Source organism: Mytilus californianus, unplaced genomic scaffold (assembly GCF_021869535.1).
Source record: "Mytilus californianus isolate M0D057914Y unplaced genomic scaffold, xbMytCali1.0.p SCAF_13, whole genome shotgun sequence".
Taxonomy (NCBI): Eukaryota; Metazoa; Mollusca; class Bivalvia; order Mytilida; family Mytilidae; genus Mytilus; species Mytilus californianus.
The window spans coordinates 13,749,265-13,764,494 of NW_026262615.1; the positions used below are offsets into that span (position 1 = coordinate 13,749,265).

Here is a 15,230-nt window from a genome sequence, read left to right on the forward strand (position 1 = left end):
CACATGGAAACGTTTTAACCCCTAGACTTCTGCTTCTCACAAGGAAAGCTTTTATACCCAAGACTTCTGCTTCTCACAAGGAAAACTCTTAACCCAAGACTTCTGCTTCTCACAAGGAAAGCTTTTAACCTTAGACTTCTGCTTCTCACAAGGAAAGCTTTTAACCCAGGACTTCTCATAAGGAAAGCTTTTAACCCAAGATTTCTGCTTCTCACAAGGAAAGCTCTTAACCCAATCTTCTGCTTCTCACAAGGAAAGCTCTTTACCCAAGACTTCTGCTTCTCACGAGGAAAGCTTTTAACCCAGGACTTATGCTTCTCACAAGGAAAGGTTTTGACCAAAGACTTCTGCTTCTCACAAGGAAAGGTTTTGACCCAAGACTTCTTATTCTCACAAGGAAAGCTTTGAACCCTAGACTTCTGCTTCTCACAAGGAAAGCTTTTAACCCAAGACTTCTGCTTCTCACAAGGAAAGCTTTTAACCCAAGACTTCTTATTCTCACAAGGAAAGCTTTTAACCCTAGACTTCTGCTTCTCACAAGGAAAGCTTTTAACCCTAGACTTCTGCTTCTCACAAGGAAAGCTCTTAACCCAAGACTTCTGCTTCTCACGAGTAAAGCATTTAACCCAAGACTTCTGCTTCTCACAAGGAAAGCTTTTAACCCAAGACTTCTGATTCTCACAAGGAAAGCTTTTAACCCTAGACTTCTGCTTCTCACAAGGAAAGCTCTTAACCCAAGACTTCTGAATCTCACGAGGAAAGCATTTAACCCAAGACTTCTGCTTCTCACAAGGAAAGCTTTTAACCCAAGACTTATGCTTCTCACAAGGAAAGCTTTTAACCCAAGACTTCTGCTTCTCACAAGGAAAGCTTTTAACCCAAGACTTATGCTTCTCACAAGGAAAGCTTTTAACCCAAGACTTATGCTTCTCACAGTGAAAGCTTTTAACCCAAGACTTCTGCTTCTCACAAGGAAAGCTCTTAACCCAAGACTTCTGCTTCTCACAAGGAAAGCATTTAACCCAAGACTTCTGCTTCTCACAAGGAAAGCTCTTAACCCATGGCTTCTGCTTCTCACAAGGAAAGCTTTTAACCCAGGACTTCTGCTTCTCACAAGGAAAGCTCTTAACCCAAGACTTCTGCTTCTCACAAGGAAAGCATTTAACCCAAGACTTCTGCTTCTCACAAGGAAAGCTTTTAACCCAAGATTTCTGCTTCTTACAAGGAAAGCTTTTAACCTACGATTTCTGCTTCTTACAAGGAAAGCTTTTAACCCAAGATTTCTGCTTCTCACAAGAAAAGCTTTTAACCCGACTTCTGCTTCTCACAAGGAAAGCTCTTAACCCAAGACGTCTGCTTCTCAAGAGGAAAGCTTTTAACCCAGGACTTCTGCTTCTCACAAGGAAAGCTCTTAACCCAAGACTTCTGCTTCTCTCAAGAGGAAAGCTTTTAACCCAAGACTTCTGCTTCTCACAAGGAAAGCTCTTAACCCAAGACTTCTGCTTCTCACGAGGAAAGCTTTTAACCCAAGATTTCTGCTTCTCAAGTGGAAAGCTTTTAACCAAAGACTTCTGCTTCTCACAAGGAAAGCTCTTAACCCAAGACTTCTGCTTCTCAAGAGGAAAGCTTTTAACCCTAGACTTCTGCTTCTCAAGAGGAAAGCTTTTAACCCTAGACTTCTGCTTCTCAAGAGGAAAGCTTTTAACCCTAGACTTCTGCTTCTCAAGAGGAAAGCTTTTAACCCAAGACTTCTGCTTCTCAAGAGGAAAGCTTTTAACCCAAGATTTCTGCTTCTTTTAACCCCAAGACTTCTGCTTCTCACAAGAAAAGCTTTTAACCCAAGACTTCTGCATCTCACTAGGAAAACTTTTAACCCCAAGAGTTCTGCTTCTCACAAGGAAAGCTTTTAACCCAAGATGTCTGCTTCTCACAAGGAAAGCTTTTAACCAAAGACTTCTAAGTGGTGAATTGAAATCATACCTTTGAAAATTTTAGGGAAACGACCATCAGTTGGTTGACGACAACAGAAATGTTTAAGGAAAAGACCATCAGTTGATAGTTATGTAATATTTGTTTCACGACCATCAGTTGGTTGATCATTATGTTATATCTGTTTCACAGACGACAACAGTTATGTTCCAATTGTTATAACAATGAACCAATCCTCTTTTCCCAAGATGTGACCTCTGTTTAACCGAATAACTTATTTCTGAGTTTGTTATCACATGACTAAGGGGCTAACATTTGATTTTTATGGTGGGGCTAGATTTAATTTGAAAAAAAAAGACAGAACAGGAGTTTCAAGTAAAAAAGAAGGCCGGATGAGACACTTTGCCAAAAAAAAAAAATTCAAAAAAAATGATGAGACACTTTGCCAAAAAAATAAGGCAGGATGAGACACTTTGCAAAAAAAAAGCAGGATGAGACACTTTGCAAAAAAAAAGCAGGATGAGACACTTTGCAAAAAAAAAAGAAAAAGGCAGGATGACAATTTATATAGAAAAAGTCAGGATAAACTAATAAAAACAAAGGCAGGACCGAATAGAGTGAAAAATAAAAAGGCAGGATAGAATTTACAACTCAAAACAAATGCAGGACAAAATTTTCATACTAGCCCACCCCCAACCCCCCCTATAAATCAAATGGTAGCTCCCAAACATGCCCCATGTTGATAAGATCTGCTAATCATTCCGTAGCACCTGAGATCACACCTGACTTTTGGTGGTATACGTGTTGTGCAGTCTTTCAATTAGTTTTCTATGTTGTGTTTTGTATACTGTTGTTAGGTTCAAGATCCTTTTTTTTTTGGCCATAGCGTTGTCCGTTTAAATGATTTTAAATGTTCATTTGGTATCTTTCCCCCTCTTTAAGAGATGATGGACGCCAAGTGATGGCAAAGGTCACACCGGCCCCTTTGGGAAGGTGAACTCATAAAAATCAATTGCATTTAAACATTTTTTTATTATATTTAAAAACTGCTGACACAGATATGGTACAAGTAACTGAATATCACATGATCATTATAATGAACAAGTAACTGAATATCACATGATCATAATAATAAACAAGTAACTGAATATCACATGATCATTATAATGAACAAGTTACTAGATATCACATGATCATTATAATGAACAAGTTAATAAATATCACATGATCATTATAAGTGTAAATATCACACCATCATAAAGTCGTGATTGTAGGGTTATTCTGTTTTCTGTTTACTTTCCGGCACCTAAAAAAGAGGAAAAAGAGTTTTATACAATTTCTCTAGGAAGAAAGAAAAAGAAGAAGAGGCAATAAGGCCCTGATTTTGTCCAAAATTGAAACTTTACAATACATACTCTTAAGTTTTTTTTTATAACTACAAAGGTACAAGGTGTTCTGAAGATAAACATTTTTCACATATGACAATTTACGATGACAAAATTTGTACATTTTGTTAAATTTCTTGATTTTCTTGGTGTTACATCAACTTGTAAGTATAAATTAAATTGGAAAAGAATGTGTGTACCACCCAAAAATAAACTTTATATTTGGTGAGATTATGTCAATAATTATGATAAAGATTCTTTTAAATTATACAATGAAAATGTAGGGCAATAAATCTTAATTTTAAATATAAGCCAGAAAAAGGTGTCACAATAGGGCCTTTAACAAACCTACTTCTTTCAAAAAAGTTTTATTGACAATTGTAAGCTAAAATTCAGCGGCAAATAGCTCAGGAATATTTATAATGATGAAAAGAAAGAACTTATACTTACTAGCACATGTACCAACATTGAGGGCGATATCATCAATAGCAATGTCACCTCTATATGAACTACCTCTGACCCCTTCTATGGTGATCTGAAGAGAAAAAAAGACAAATATTGGAAATAGTGTTGCTATGCAAACTAAAACTGCAGTGACATTTTTGGCCTTAAAGAATTTCTTTTAAAACTGTCTATTTTTCATTTTATGTTAAAATACTAATTATACTTAAAGTTCTTTTGCAAGATTTATTTTCAAGAGTTATTTATGATTTTTTCCCCCATAAATATAAGATTTGCATATATTACTCATGAGTGCAGATCTACATCAAAACATTTTTTTAATAAATATGAATTTAATATTAAATATTAAAATCAAAATATAATTTAGGAAATAAATACTGTGAAATCAGAAATTTTTGGATGTTTTTATCATTGAGAAAATTATAGAGGGATTAATTGCTTTTGCAAAAATAAAAACTGGCATTTACAGTTTAAAAGCATTTTGTATGAAACATTTTCAGATATTGAAGTATTGAATTCTCATATTTTTGTCCATTATTTCCTCTAATAATAAAATGCATGCAAGAGTTTCAGAATTTACAGTATATATGCCATTATACCTTACTCAACTATAGATATCATGTGAGGTGAGTAAATGTGTCCGATAATTGAGATATAAACAGAAATTTTAGTTTATATGCCAGTTTTCTATTGTTACATAATACTTACAACAGGATTACTATATGATGGTATGTCTAAAGTAGCAGTTTTCCACAGGTCCGGATCAGGTTGCTCTCCTGTTTTTTGCCAGATACTTGTCAGAGAAGATGATTTATCCCCAGCATATACTTCTAATTTCCCAATGCTGCTCCCCTTCATATGGTACTGGAAAGAAAGGCACCAACTACCAGCTGAAATAATTAAGGGGATTATCAATACACTGTTAGGAGGTTACAAAGAGTTGAGGGAACTATCAATATACTGTTAGGAGGTTACACAGAATTGAGTGGATTATCAATATACTGTAAGGAGGTTACAAAGAATTGAGGGGACTATCAATATACTGTTAGGAGGTTACAAAGAATTGAGGGGATTATCAATATACTGTTAGGAGGTTACAAAGAATTGAGGGATTATCAATATACTGTTAGGAGGTTACAACGAATTGAGGGGATTATCAATATACTGCTAGGAGGTTACAAAGAATTGAGGGGATTATCAATATACTGTTAGGAGGTTACAAAGAATTGAGGGGATTATCAATATACTGTTAGGAGGTTACAAGGAATTGAGGGGATTATCAATATACTGTAAGGAGGTTACAAAGAGTTGAGGGGATTATCAATATAATGTTAGGAGGTTTCAAAGAATTGAGGGGATTATCAATATACTGTAAGGAGGTTACAAAGAATTGAGTGGATTATCAATATACTGTTAGGAGGTTACAAAGAATTGAGGGGATTATTAAAATACTGTTAGGAGGTTACAAAGAACTGAGGGTATTATCAATATACTGTTAGGAGGTTACAAAGAATTGAGGGGACTATCAATATACTGTTAGGAGGTTACACAGATTTGAGTGGATTATCAATATACTGTAAGGAGGTCACAAAGAATTAAGGGGATTATCAATATACTTTTAGGAGGTTACAAAGAATTGAGGAGACTATCAATATACTGTTAGGAGGTTACAAAGAATTGAGTGGATTATCAATATACTGTAAGGAGGTTACAAAGAATTAAGGGGATTATCAATATACTGTTAGAGGTTACAAAGAATTGAGTGGATTATCAATATACTGTAAGGAGGTTACAAAGAATTAAGGGGATTATCAATATACTGTTAGGAGGTTACAAAGAATTGAGGGGATTATCAATATACTGTGAGGAGGTTACAAAGAATTGAGGGGACTATCAATATACTGTTAGGAGGTTACACAGAATTGAGGGGATTATCAATATACTGTAAGGAGGTTACAAAGAATTGAGGGGATTATCAATATACTGTAAGGAGGTTACAAAGAACTGAGGGGTTTATCAATATACTGTAAGGAGGTTACAAAGAATTGAGGGGATAATCAATATACTGTTAAGAGGTTACAAAGAATTGAGGGATTATCAATATAATGTTAGGAGGTTACAACGAAATGAGGGGATTATCAATATACTGTTAGGAGGTTACAAAGAATTGAGGGGATTATCAATATACTGTGAGGAGGTTACAAAGAATTGAGGGGACTATAAATATACTGTTAGGAGGTTACAAAGAATTGAGGGGATTATCAATATACTGTAAGGAGGTTACAAAGAATTGAGGGGATTATCAATATACTGTAAGGAGGTTACAAAGAACTGAGGGGTTTATCAATATACTGTAAGGAGGTTACAAAGAATTGAGGGGATAATCAATATACTGTTAGGAGGTTACAAAGAATTGAGGGATTATCAATATAATGTTAGGAGGTTACAACGAAATGAGGGTATTATCAATATACTGTTAGGAGGTTACAAAGAATTGAGGGGATTATCAATATTCTGTTAGGAGGTTACAAAGAATTGAGGGGACTATAAATATACTGTTAGGAGGTTACAAAGAATTGAGGGATTATCAATATACTGTTAGGAGGTTACAAAGAATTGAGGGGATTATCAATATACTGTTAGGAGGTTACAAAGAATTGAGGGACTATCAATATACTGTTAGGAGGTTACAAAGAATTGAGGGGATTATCAATATACTGTAAAGAGCTAGGTTACAAATAATTAACATTGAGATGTCTACTGTAAAGAATGCAATTATAACTTTAAACATCTTGTCTTGAAAAAATGATTTTTGGTTGGACATATGAAATAATTTGAATTAGTTAGTATAACTTCTTTTATGCATACAAAACTTTGTGATTGTTCATTTGTATGAATGAAGTCGCATGCATTTCATTTATAAATTGGTGTGAATGGACAGAAACACATGACATTGCTGCACAGATACGTGGCATCATTGCCTGATATTTTCGAGTGTCAAGTCCTGTCCATAATCTTCACAAATATTTGGCAGTAAGATCAAAGAAAAAATGAATAAAAAGATACTATAAAAATTATGGATATATCATAATTTAATAATTCATGTCTCAGGCTTTAAATTAGTACAAGCTCCAAATTTTATATACTATTAATAATTAATGAGGCCAAGATAAGGAACCAGAAATATCTGCATCCAAATAACATTTTTTTTTTTTTTTTTTTTTTTTGATTTTCAACTAGAGGCTCTAAAGAGCCTGTGTCGCTCACTTGGTATATGTGCATATTAAACAAAGGACACAGATGGATTCATGACAAAATTGTGTTTTGGTGATGGTGATGTGTTTGTAGATCTTACTTTACTGAACATTCTTGCTGCTTACAATTATCTCTATCTATAATGAACTTGGCCCAGTAGTTACAGTGGGAAATATTTTGTAAAAATTTACAAAAATTTACAAAAGGAGTATGGCCACGAAGTGCCGATACTGGCCCTGTGAGGTGATAAAAAATAAAAGAGAAATAAGGTGGATCCTTTATAGCTAAACATATCTACGTATATCGTTATTTGTTATTATAGTATAAAATCATATTTTTGTGACGTCATTAATGTGACGTAATACCCGGAATAAAACTGGAACGCTCAAAATGTCCAAATTCTTAAAGAAATTCACACTTCCTGGTTAAATTTCGTATTGGCCACAGGCCTCGACCAAAGTAAGTTTACTCTTATTTTGATTGTTTGACACATTGACTCAGTTTGCAACAATATTTAGCGTGGTCGAGGCCTGTGGCCACATCGAAAATTTAACTTTTGCTAACATTAGAAACAAGCAAATCCTGATTCAACGCCGCCATTTACGAAGTACGATAGATTCTGTGACGGAAAATAACTGTACCAAGAACTTGTACAATTGCTATAAATAGAATAAATTCTATAATTTATTATTTTCTTATTTAAAACAAACAAAAAAGAAGAAAATGGAATAACATGTCTTTGTTTTTAGCTTCGTTAACCGCCGATCCGGCGAGGTTTTTAAACACGGATAGATTCGTCCTCATAACTGTTTTTATTAGAAAATAAGACAATTAAATTGGTGGAAATAAAAATTACGAACTTGCAAATTATTTTAAAGATCATTTCCACGTTATTTTGTAATAATTACCCTGGTCTGTGCTATGCAAACACAAATATGACAGTTTTAATATTAGAGCCGTAGTTTTTTCCGTAAAACTCTATATCCAAGAGATCGATATGGGTGTCAACATAAAAAATCTATTTCAAATTTCCTCTTTGAAACACGTATATTGTTTTTTAAACACGAAATCGTCGAAATGTAACTTCCGCGGATGTAATCTCATGTTGACGCTTTGGTGAAGTGCTTTAATTCTTTCACGTCCGTATTTTCTATCATGTATGGCATGCCAAGTTAACATTTTAAATAATTACTACGGATGGTGTAAATAAATTACAGAAATATGAACAAACATACATAGAAAATCGTAGAACATAAGAAGAAACCACGTGAGAATTTTGATATCATATTGCACAGTGGTTAACTAAGCTTTTAAATATTTCTTTAATTAGAATAAAAATTACGACGCCATGAGAGGGCATAGTGTATACTGTCCGTGACATTCATCTAGAACAAATATTTGTTTTCAATGAAAACTGAAATAAAGATGAAACAAAACTATCCGACACAATCATATCGCTTGGGTAACTTCAAATAAATATGTGATATTCACGCGTGATAGCGTGCATAATTGGTCAGAATGCATACAAGGAGCAATTGTTTATTTGGTCTCTTTTTGGTGGTCTCTTTTAAATTTGAGTGAGACTATGTTACAAGCGACCAACAAAAATGGCTGCCTACTATGAATAAACTATCTATGAGATATCTTTATATTTCTGATTTTTTCGTTTCTTGTGATGGCCAGAGGTTCGTGTTCAATCTGTAGTTACCTGTTTTTTATATTTTTATTGCTGTTTTTTTTGGCGCCACTATATGTTCATGGTGTTGTATTATTTAATTGGTCATGTGATTCTTTATTTCCCTCCCTTTTCCTTCCCCCTTTTGGAGAATTTTCTCTTATGTTCAATGACAACACATGCAATTTCTTGTTTCCTGTTTGAAATAGATTCTCTAAACTGCTCTCCGTCATAAATATGCATGAAGTATTTTCCATGGACGTTCGTCAAACAACTATCAATCATATCTCCTCTAAAGAACAGTAGACTTTAATTATAATTAGATAAATGATTAAAGATTTTAAAATCTTTTGAGAAGATATTTACGCGTCTATTAATTCACTTTTTGGTGAAAAAGAAAAAAAAAAGAATATTGAATATCAAAGAAACACACCATTTTACTACAAGAGTTGTTTGTCTCGTGATGATGGATGACTGTTAAACGTCCAGCGGCAAGTTAGATGCATATTCCAGACGAGAAAATGTTAATTTTCACACATTGCCTCTAGACTCTGGTATCTAGGGTATACAAGACATAATCTGGACATCACACATGGAGTCCAGAAGTGAGGAGCTTCTCTTGAAGATGCAGCATTTATCCAACATACCATGGACGAAAGTGACAGTGAGCAGAGTGCAGTTGAATAATAGAATATTAATTTAATCATTGTTAGGTAGCTGTCACATTGACGTTTATCTCAGTACTCCTCTTGCTCATCTTTTTGAAACATATTTGTTTATATCGTACTTTTTGCCACTAAGCAAATTGTTTGAAAACTCTTAAACATTTTTACCGGTTAATATAACATATCCATGAGAAATAGTTCACATTTCATTTCACTTTAAAGAAAACAAACATTGTGGGGAGTTGTGTCATTGGCAATCATACCACATCTCTTTTTTATACATAGACGAAAATAATTGATCTTGTATATTAATTATAGTTATAGATAATAATAACTTGAATGGACGCAGCTTACATACACTTATATCGTTACAATCAACGCCAAATAAAAACAAGAGGCTCTCAAGAGCCTGAATCGCTCACCTGCATTTCAGAGGAGAAGATTTTTAAATGTTAGCAAACTTGATGAACAAATTGTGTAAAATTGTCTTTAAAGGGCAATAACTCCTTAAGGGGTCAATTGACAATTTTGGTCATATTAACTTTTTTGTAGATCTTACTTTGCTGAACATTATTGCTGCTTACAGTTTATATATATCTATAATAATATTCAAAATAATAACAAAAAACTGCAAAATTTTGTTAAAACTACCAATTTGGTGGCAGCAACCCAACAATGAGTTGTTCGATTCGTCTGAAATTTTCACAGCTGATAGATCTTGACCAACTGAACAATTTTACCCCATGTCACATTTGCTCTAAAAGATTTAGTTTTTGAGATATAAGCCAAAAACTGCTTTTGACCCTTATGTTCTATTTTTAGCCATGGCGGCCATGTTTGTCGATGGATACAAACTTCGGATACAATTTATAAACAAGATACCCTAAGGAACATTTAGTTAAAGTTTGAAGGTATTTGGCCCAGTAGTTTCAGAGGAGAAGATTTTTGAAATAGTTTACGACGACAGACGACGACGGACGCCAAGTGATGGCATAAGCTCACATGGGGCCCTTTGGGCCCCGGTAAGCTAAAAACTGATATTCATGGATATCTATTAGTTTTAAAATAAATCCATATGGGCACGTCATTCGTGTGTTTCTTTGTCCTATATGTTCTCCCATTTATTTGTATTGTGGTCCTGTCATGTGATGTTGTCGTTTTGGTGTTGTGTTTGACGTTAGCATTAAAGCGGGAGGTTTGGCATGCCACAAAACCAGGTTCAACCCACTATTTTTTTTCTTAAAATGTCCTGTACCAAGTCAGGAAAATGGCCATTGTTATATTATAGTTCGTTTCTGTGTGTGTTACATTTTTAATGTTGTGTTTTTGTTGTGTCGTTGTTCTCCTATATTTGATGCGTTTCCCTCAGTTTAAGTTTGTAACCCGGATTTGTTTTTATCTCTATCGATTTATGAGTTTCGAATAGCGGTATACTACTGTTGTCTTTATTTATTCGGTATCTGGTTGAAAGTTGTCTTCTTTGCAATAATATCACATCTTCTTTTTTCATACGGATTGAGGCATGAATCTGTTTAATTTGACCAAATGATAATAAGAATAATAATAAAGTACACTCAAACTTTTTTCGAGATAAGAATGATAGTTGTATGTGGAATACCGGAACACTTTAACCAAGAGCAAGACTATTTAAGATTCCAAGATAAAAGCTAATTAAGAATAAATTGACAATTGTGAAAACCTTATAAAAGAATTTCAGTTTAAAACTTAAAGGGACATTAGCTGTCAAATTCATGTTTACCGATTTGACTCAAATTCTCATATTCGACTTCTAACATACTAAAAAGTATATTCAAATTAAAAAAAGTGTAAAATAAACAATTTACGATGCAATGTTTTATTTTAAATGTGCTATATAAAATATCTAGGTATATTTGATGCGTTTCAGTATATTTTATATACGCATCAAATATAGACTCGATAGTATGTATCAGCATTTCGTGTGTATTTTAGTCTAGACGCCATCTAATTAACCATCGAGGCGACCTTCTGAAGACTGCCGACGGTCATCTTACCCGATTTAAACATAAACAAAGATATAAATAGATAGCAAACTCGTGCAATTGGATTTTTCTAGGTCTGTTTCATTTGAAATTATAGGTTAAATCAATATGTTAATAATCGTTTTTACCTGTATAAGAATGAGTTTTTGAAATCGAATCAGTCAACCAAATGGTTTACCCTTGTTTCACTTCCAATGTTGACATTCTTTTACTTTTAACACCTCAACACGCCTAGTTCATGCGTAACCCATCTCTAGCTAAGGGGTTCAATTGAACTTCACTTGAATATGGGTTTAATGAGGTCGTATTATCCACTTGGAAGTGAATAATTCATAGGCGATGTTTCTTTGCTCTTTTTGACAGAACTGAACCAGACTGGCTGCTAAAAGCGAATTATTATTTCACTATTTCACTTTCATTAATGATTGAACAAAAAAATATCTTTTTTGTTTTTCTCGTAGCTAATGCCCTTTTAACATGTTTAACGAGAACACGAATCAAATAAAAATTAAAAAGTATTTGTTCTTTAAAAACGTAATTGATAGAAACATGTAAAAGTCGGATAGATTTAATTGAATATAGCTAAATCGCTAAATGAAATCGTCCACAATGGACAAATGAGAATTGAGTTTTTAAAACTAGGCAGTGGCTATTTTGCAGCCGTCGGCAAAATAGAAAATCTGCTATTTTGTGGTCTTCAATTAAAATATCTTAATTAAATTAAGCAAAATAGCATATATCGATAGCAATGACTATTTTGTCGGCGCCGGCAATACAGTGAATTTGTTATTTTGCCGGTTCTTTGTAAAGAGTGAATTTTAATATTTACTTGTGAAAAACACTACGAAAATGTGCATTGTCAACATAAACGAATCAAATTATTATTCGACATATAGTTGAATAAGATAAATGTCACAATATTTGAGATACATAAAATCGTTTAAAAACATTTATTAGTCCAAGTGAAAATAAGAATTTGTAAAAAGGAATAAAAAAAAAAAATATTGAGCATCCATTTGTAGCAATGAAATCATATCAAAACATGTAGTTGAAATTACTTCTAAAATCAGTCTAATGCTACACGTATGCATAAGAATAAAATCTCAGATTTTAAACTATGCTGTAAAAAAAATCAAAGACAAAAATCTCATAGCAAATCGAATTGATAAAAACGTTATACAGTCTAAAAAAAATCAATCACATAGCTTCAAAATCAAAAATGTTTAAATTAAATTTAGTTTTGAAATAATAGTCAGTTTTTGAATTGCATATCTGTAAACACAATTTTTTTTACTGGCATGCTGGCTTCCGCTTACCGAAAGTTGGCAAAATAGCATATTTTTAATTTTGGCGGCGCCGGCAAAATAGCCACTGCCTTTAAACTATTACTTTATCTAGCAAAAAAGTTCCGGGAAAATATAAAAAAAGATTCATTGAACCACTTGAAAGAATTCTTAAAGATGACTACATATTTCAGGCGCTTTAGGTACAATTAGAGATAGCAGTACTATGTTATGTGTTCAGTGATGTATCATTGGCAGTATTATAAGAAACTATTGTTCATTCAAGTGTTAAATGTTGAATGTTGCTTTGAGAGTAAGCATGTAATCCTCCGGAATGAGAATGATGTTTATGAGTGCACGTGTTGTTATGGTGTCTGATGACTTTTGTACAATTATGATGTGATCTATGATTATTGAAGTACATGTAATGCTATGTATTGTCTATACACAATGTTTATCCTTATCTGTGTTTTCATGTTTTACTTCTTTACTAGAAAATAAACTTTTCTGTGTTTAAGTGAATCACGGTTTTCTTTCCATATACAAATAAGATGATGTGGTGTGATAAACTATCCTCATACTTTTTTATGACTGTACTTCGCTCGCCAAGATATTTTACAGCTTTCAATCTAAATACCTTCTGCCCAATAGAAGACATTCATTGCTTATCTTTTAAAATCCTTTATGACTTTTAATTTAATCTATGCTATAGAATTATGTTTGTTTACATAGTCTCTGCAATTTCTATATCATGAATATCAATACAGGAAACGAGTATTCGGGCCACTTATACAAAATTAAATTAAAGCGCTTTTTGCAGCTTAAACCTTAATATTAGTAAGTTTCTGTTAATAGAGTTAAAAAAAAACAAGATATATGGACGAGATTCAAGAAATATTTTGTAAAAAAATTCTTGTGGTAAAATGATTATAAAGTTACTACAACGTTAATGAAAACAATTTTAACGTTACGCACAAATGGCTAAAATACCATTGTACCTTGGTCTTTTCTGACGCCCTGGAAAATTATACAAACACAGTTACAAGTCTAATGGTTATCATTTTATGAACTACACTAGTAAGTGATCATTCTGCAGTAATTTCGTCAATTTCTGAGACAGGGCCGTTTTTAACCCTTCGTGGCCCTACTCCTTTATGAAAATTGTAAAAAATTTACTATAAAGGGCAATAACTCCTTAAGGGGTCAATTGACAATTTTGGTCATGTTGACTTATTTGCAGATCTTACTTTGCTGTACATAATTGCTGTTTACAGTTTATCTCTATCTATAATGAAAGAACCTTAGTGAGCACGCTCACATACCCCACGTCCCCACATTGTCATTGGAGAAATCAAAGCACCAAAGGCGCTATAGGCAGTTAATTAAAAAAATCAAAGGTAAACTTGGCAGAAGTTAAGATGAATATAGTGGAAGAATGGATGAAAATATTTTTCTCTAATTCTTCGTCAATTTATCCCTTTCTGCACCCATTGTATAAAAAAAATTTAATCAACGTGTGGTTCGTTTGATCTCAGTTCTTCATTGGTTAAAATCCGATTATGACATCGAATTTACTTGCTTTCCTCTGAATTTCCTATTGTTACGGCATGAAAAAAGGCGACCATGCCTGATGACGTCACATAGAAAGAACACATCTTTTTACAGATCATTCGAAAAGACGGAATAAGTTTGCCTGCATATTGTTTGAAAATCATTAGAGAAACAGATTCCACCACCAAATCTCGTGTAATACGATATTTATCCACTCTCGACAGTTAAATTTTAAATATTTAAAACGCTCGGCGAGCCTCGCGTTTTAAATTTGAAAATTTAACTGTCTCGAGTGGATAAATATCGTATCACACTCGATGCAGTGGTAGAATCTATATATCTCAGCTATTTCTCAAGTATCAAATAATGTTTGTACCGTAATGTTTCTGCTATCCAATCCTACCACTTTCAAAAGTTATTTCCAATTTATTTTTTAAAGATTTAATGTCTGAGATTATGCACATACACTGTCCCATGTTAGGGGAGAGTTTTGTGCCAGCTAACATGTTTAACCCGCCACATTCTGTATGTACCTGTCCATAGTGAGGACCCAGTAATTTGGTGATTGTTGATTGTTGCTGTATATCATATTTATTTTTCATAATTGTTTTGTACATAAATCAGGCTGCTTTAGTTTTCTTGTTTTACATTTGTCATTTCGTGGTCGTTTATATCTTACTATGCAGTATAGGTTTTGCTAATTGTTGCAGGCTGCATGGAGGAATATTCTTTTCAGAATAATAATTTCAATTATGGTGTCCAACAGTGGTGTATGGTTTAATTCCACTATGTACTAGAGTTTGAATATGCCATATTAGCGCTTTTAGTTGCATCAGCTGGTGCCACTATGCACAATTATCAAATCATACCTGAAACTATCTGAAATGGTGTAATTTTTTTGTATACTAGTATTACAAGAAATGCTGATGTTGTTATAATGGCCTAGCAATGATGCAACATATATATTGAAGGCTGTACGGTTGCCTGTAATTGCTTACATCCAC

At 33.4% G+C, this 15,230-nt stretch overlaps 1 protein-coding gene across 1 annotated transcript in view; it reads right to left on the reverse strand.

The window, feature by feature from the left end:
* Positions 1 to 2,941: 2,941 nt before the first annotated feature.
* Positions 2,942 to 15,230, reverse strand: part of LOC127723209 (MAM and LDL-receptor class A domain-containing protein 2-like) — a 101,065-nt gene continuing 88,776 nt past the window's right edge. Inside the window, exons 34-36 of the mRNA XM_052229733.1 lie at positions 4,485 to 4,666; positions 3,765 to 3,849; positions 2,942 to 3,235 (exon numbers count right to left, since the gene is read on the reverse strand). Of these exons, the coding sequence (XP_052085693.1) occupies positions 3,222 to 3,235; positions 3,765 to 3,849; positions 4,485 to 4,666 (281 nt within the window). The 3' untranslated portion in view covers positions 2,942 to 3,221. The remainder of the gene's footprint in view (positions 3,236 to 3,764; positions 3,850 to 4,484; positions 4,667 to 15,230) is intronic.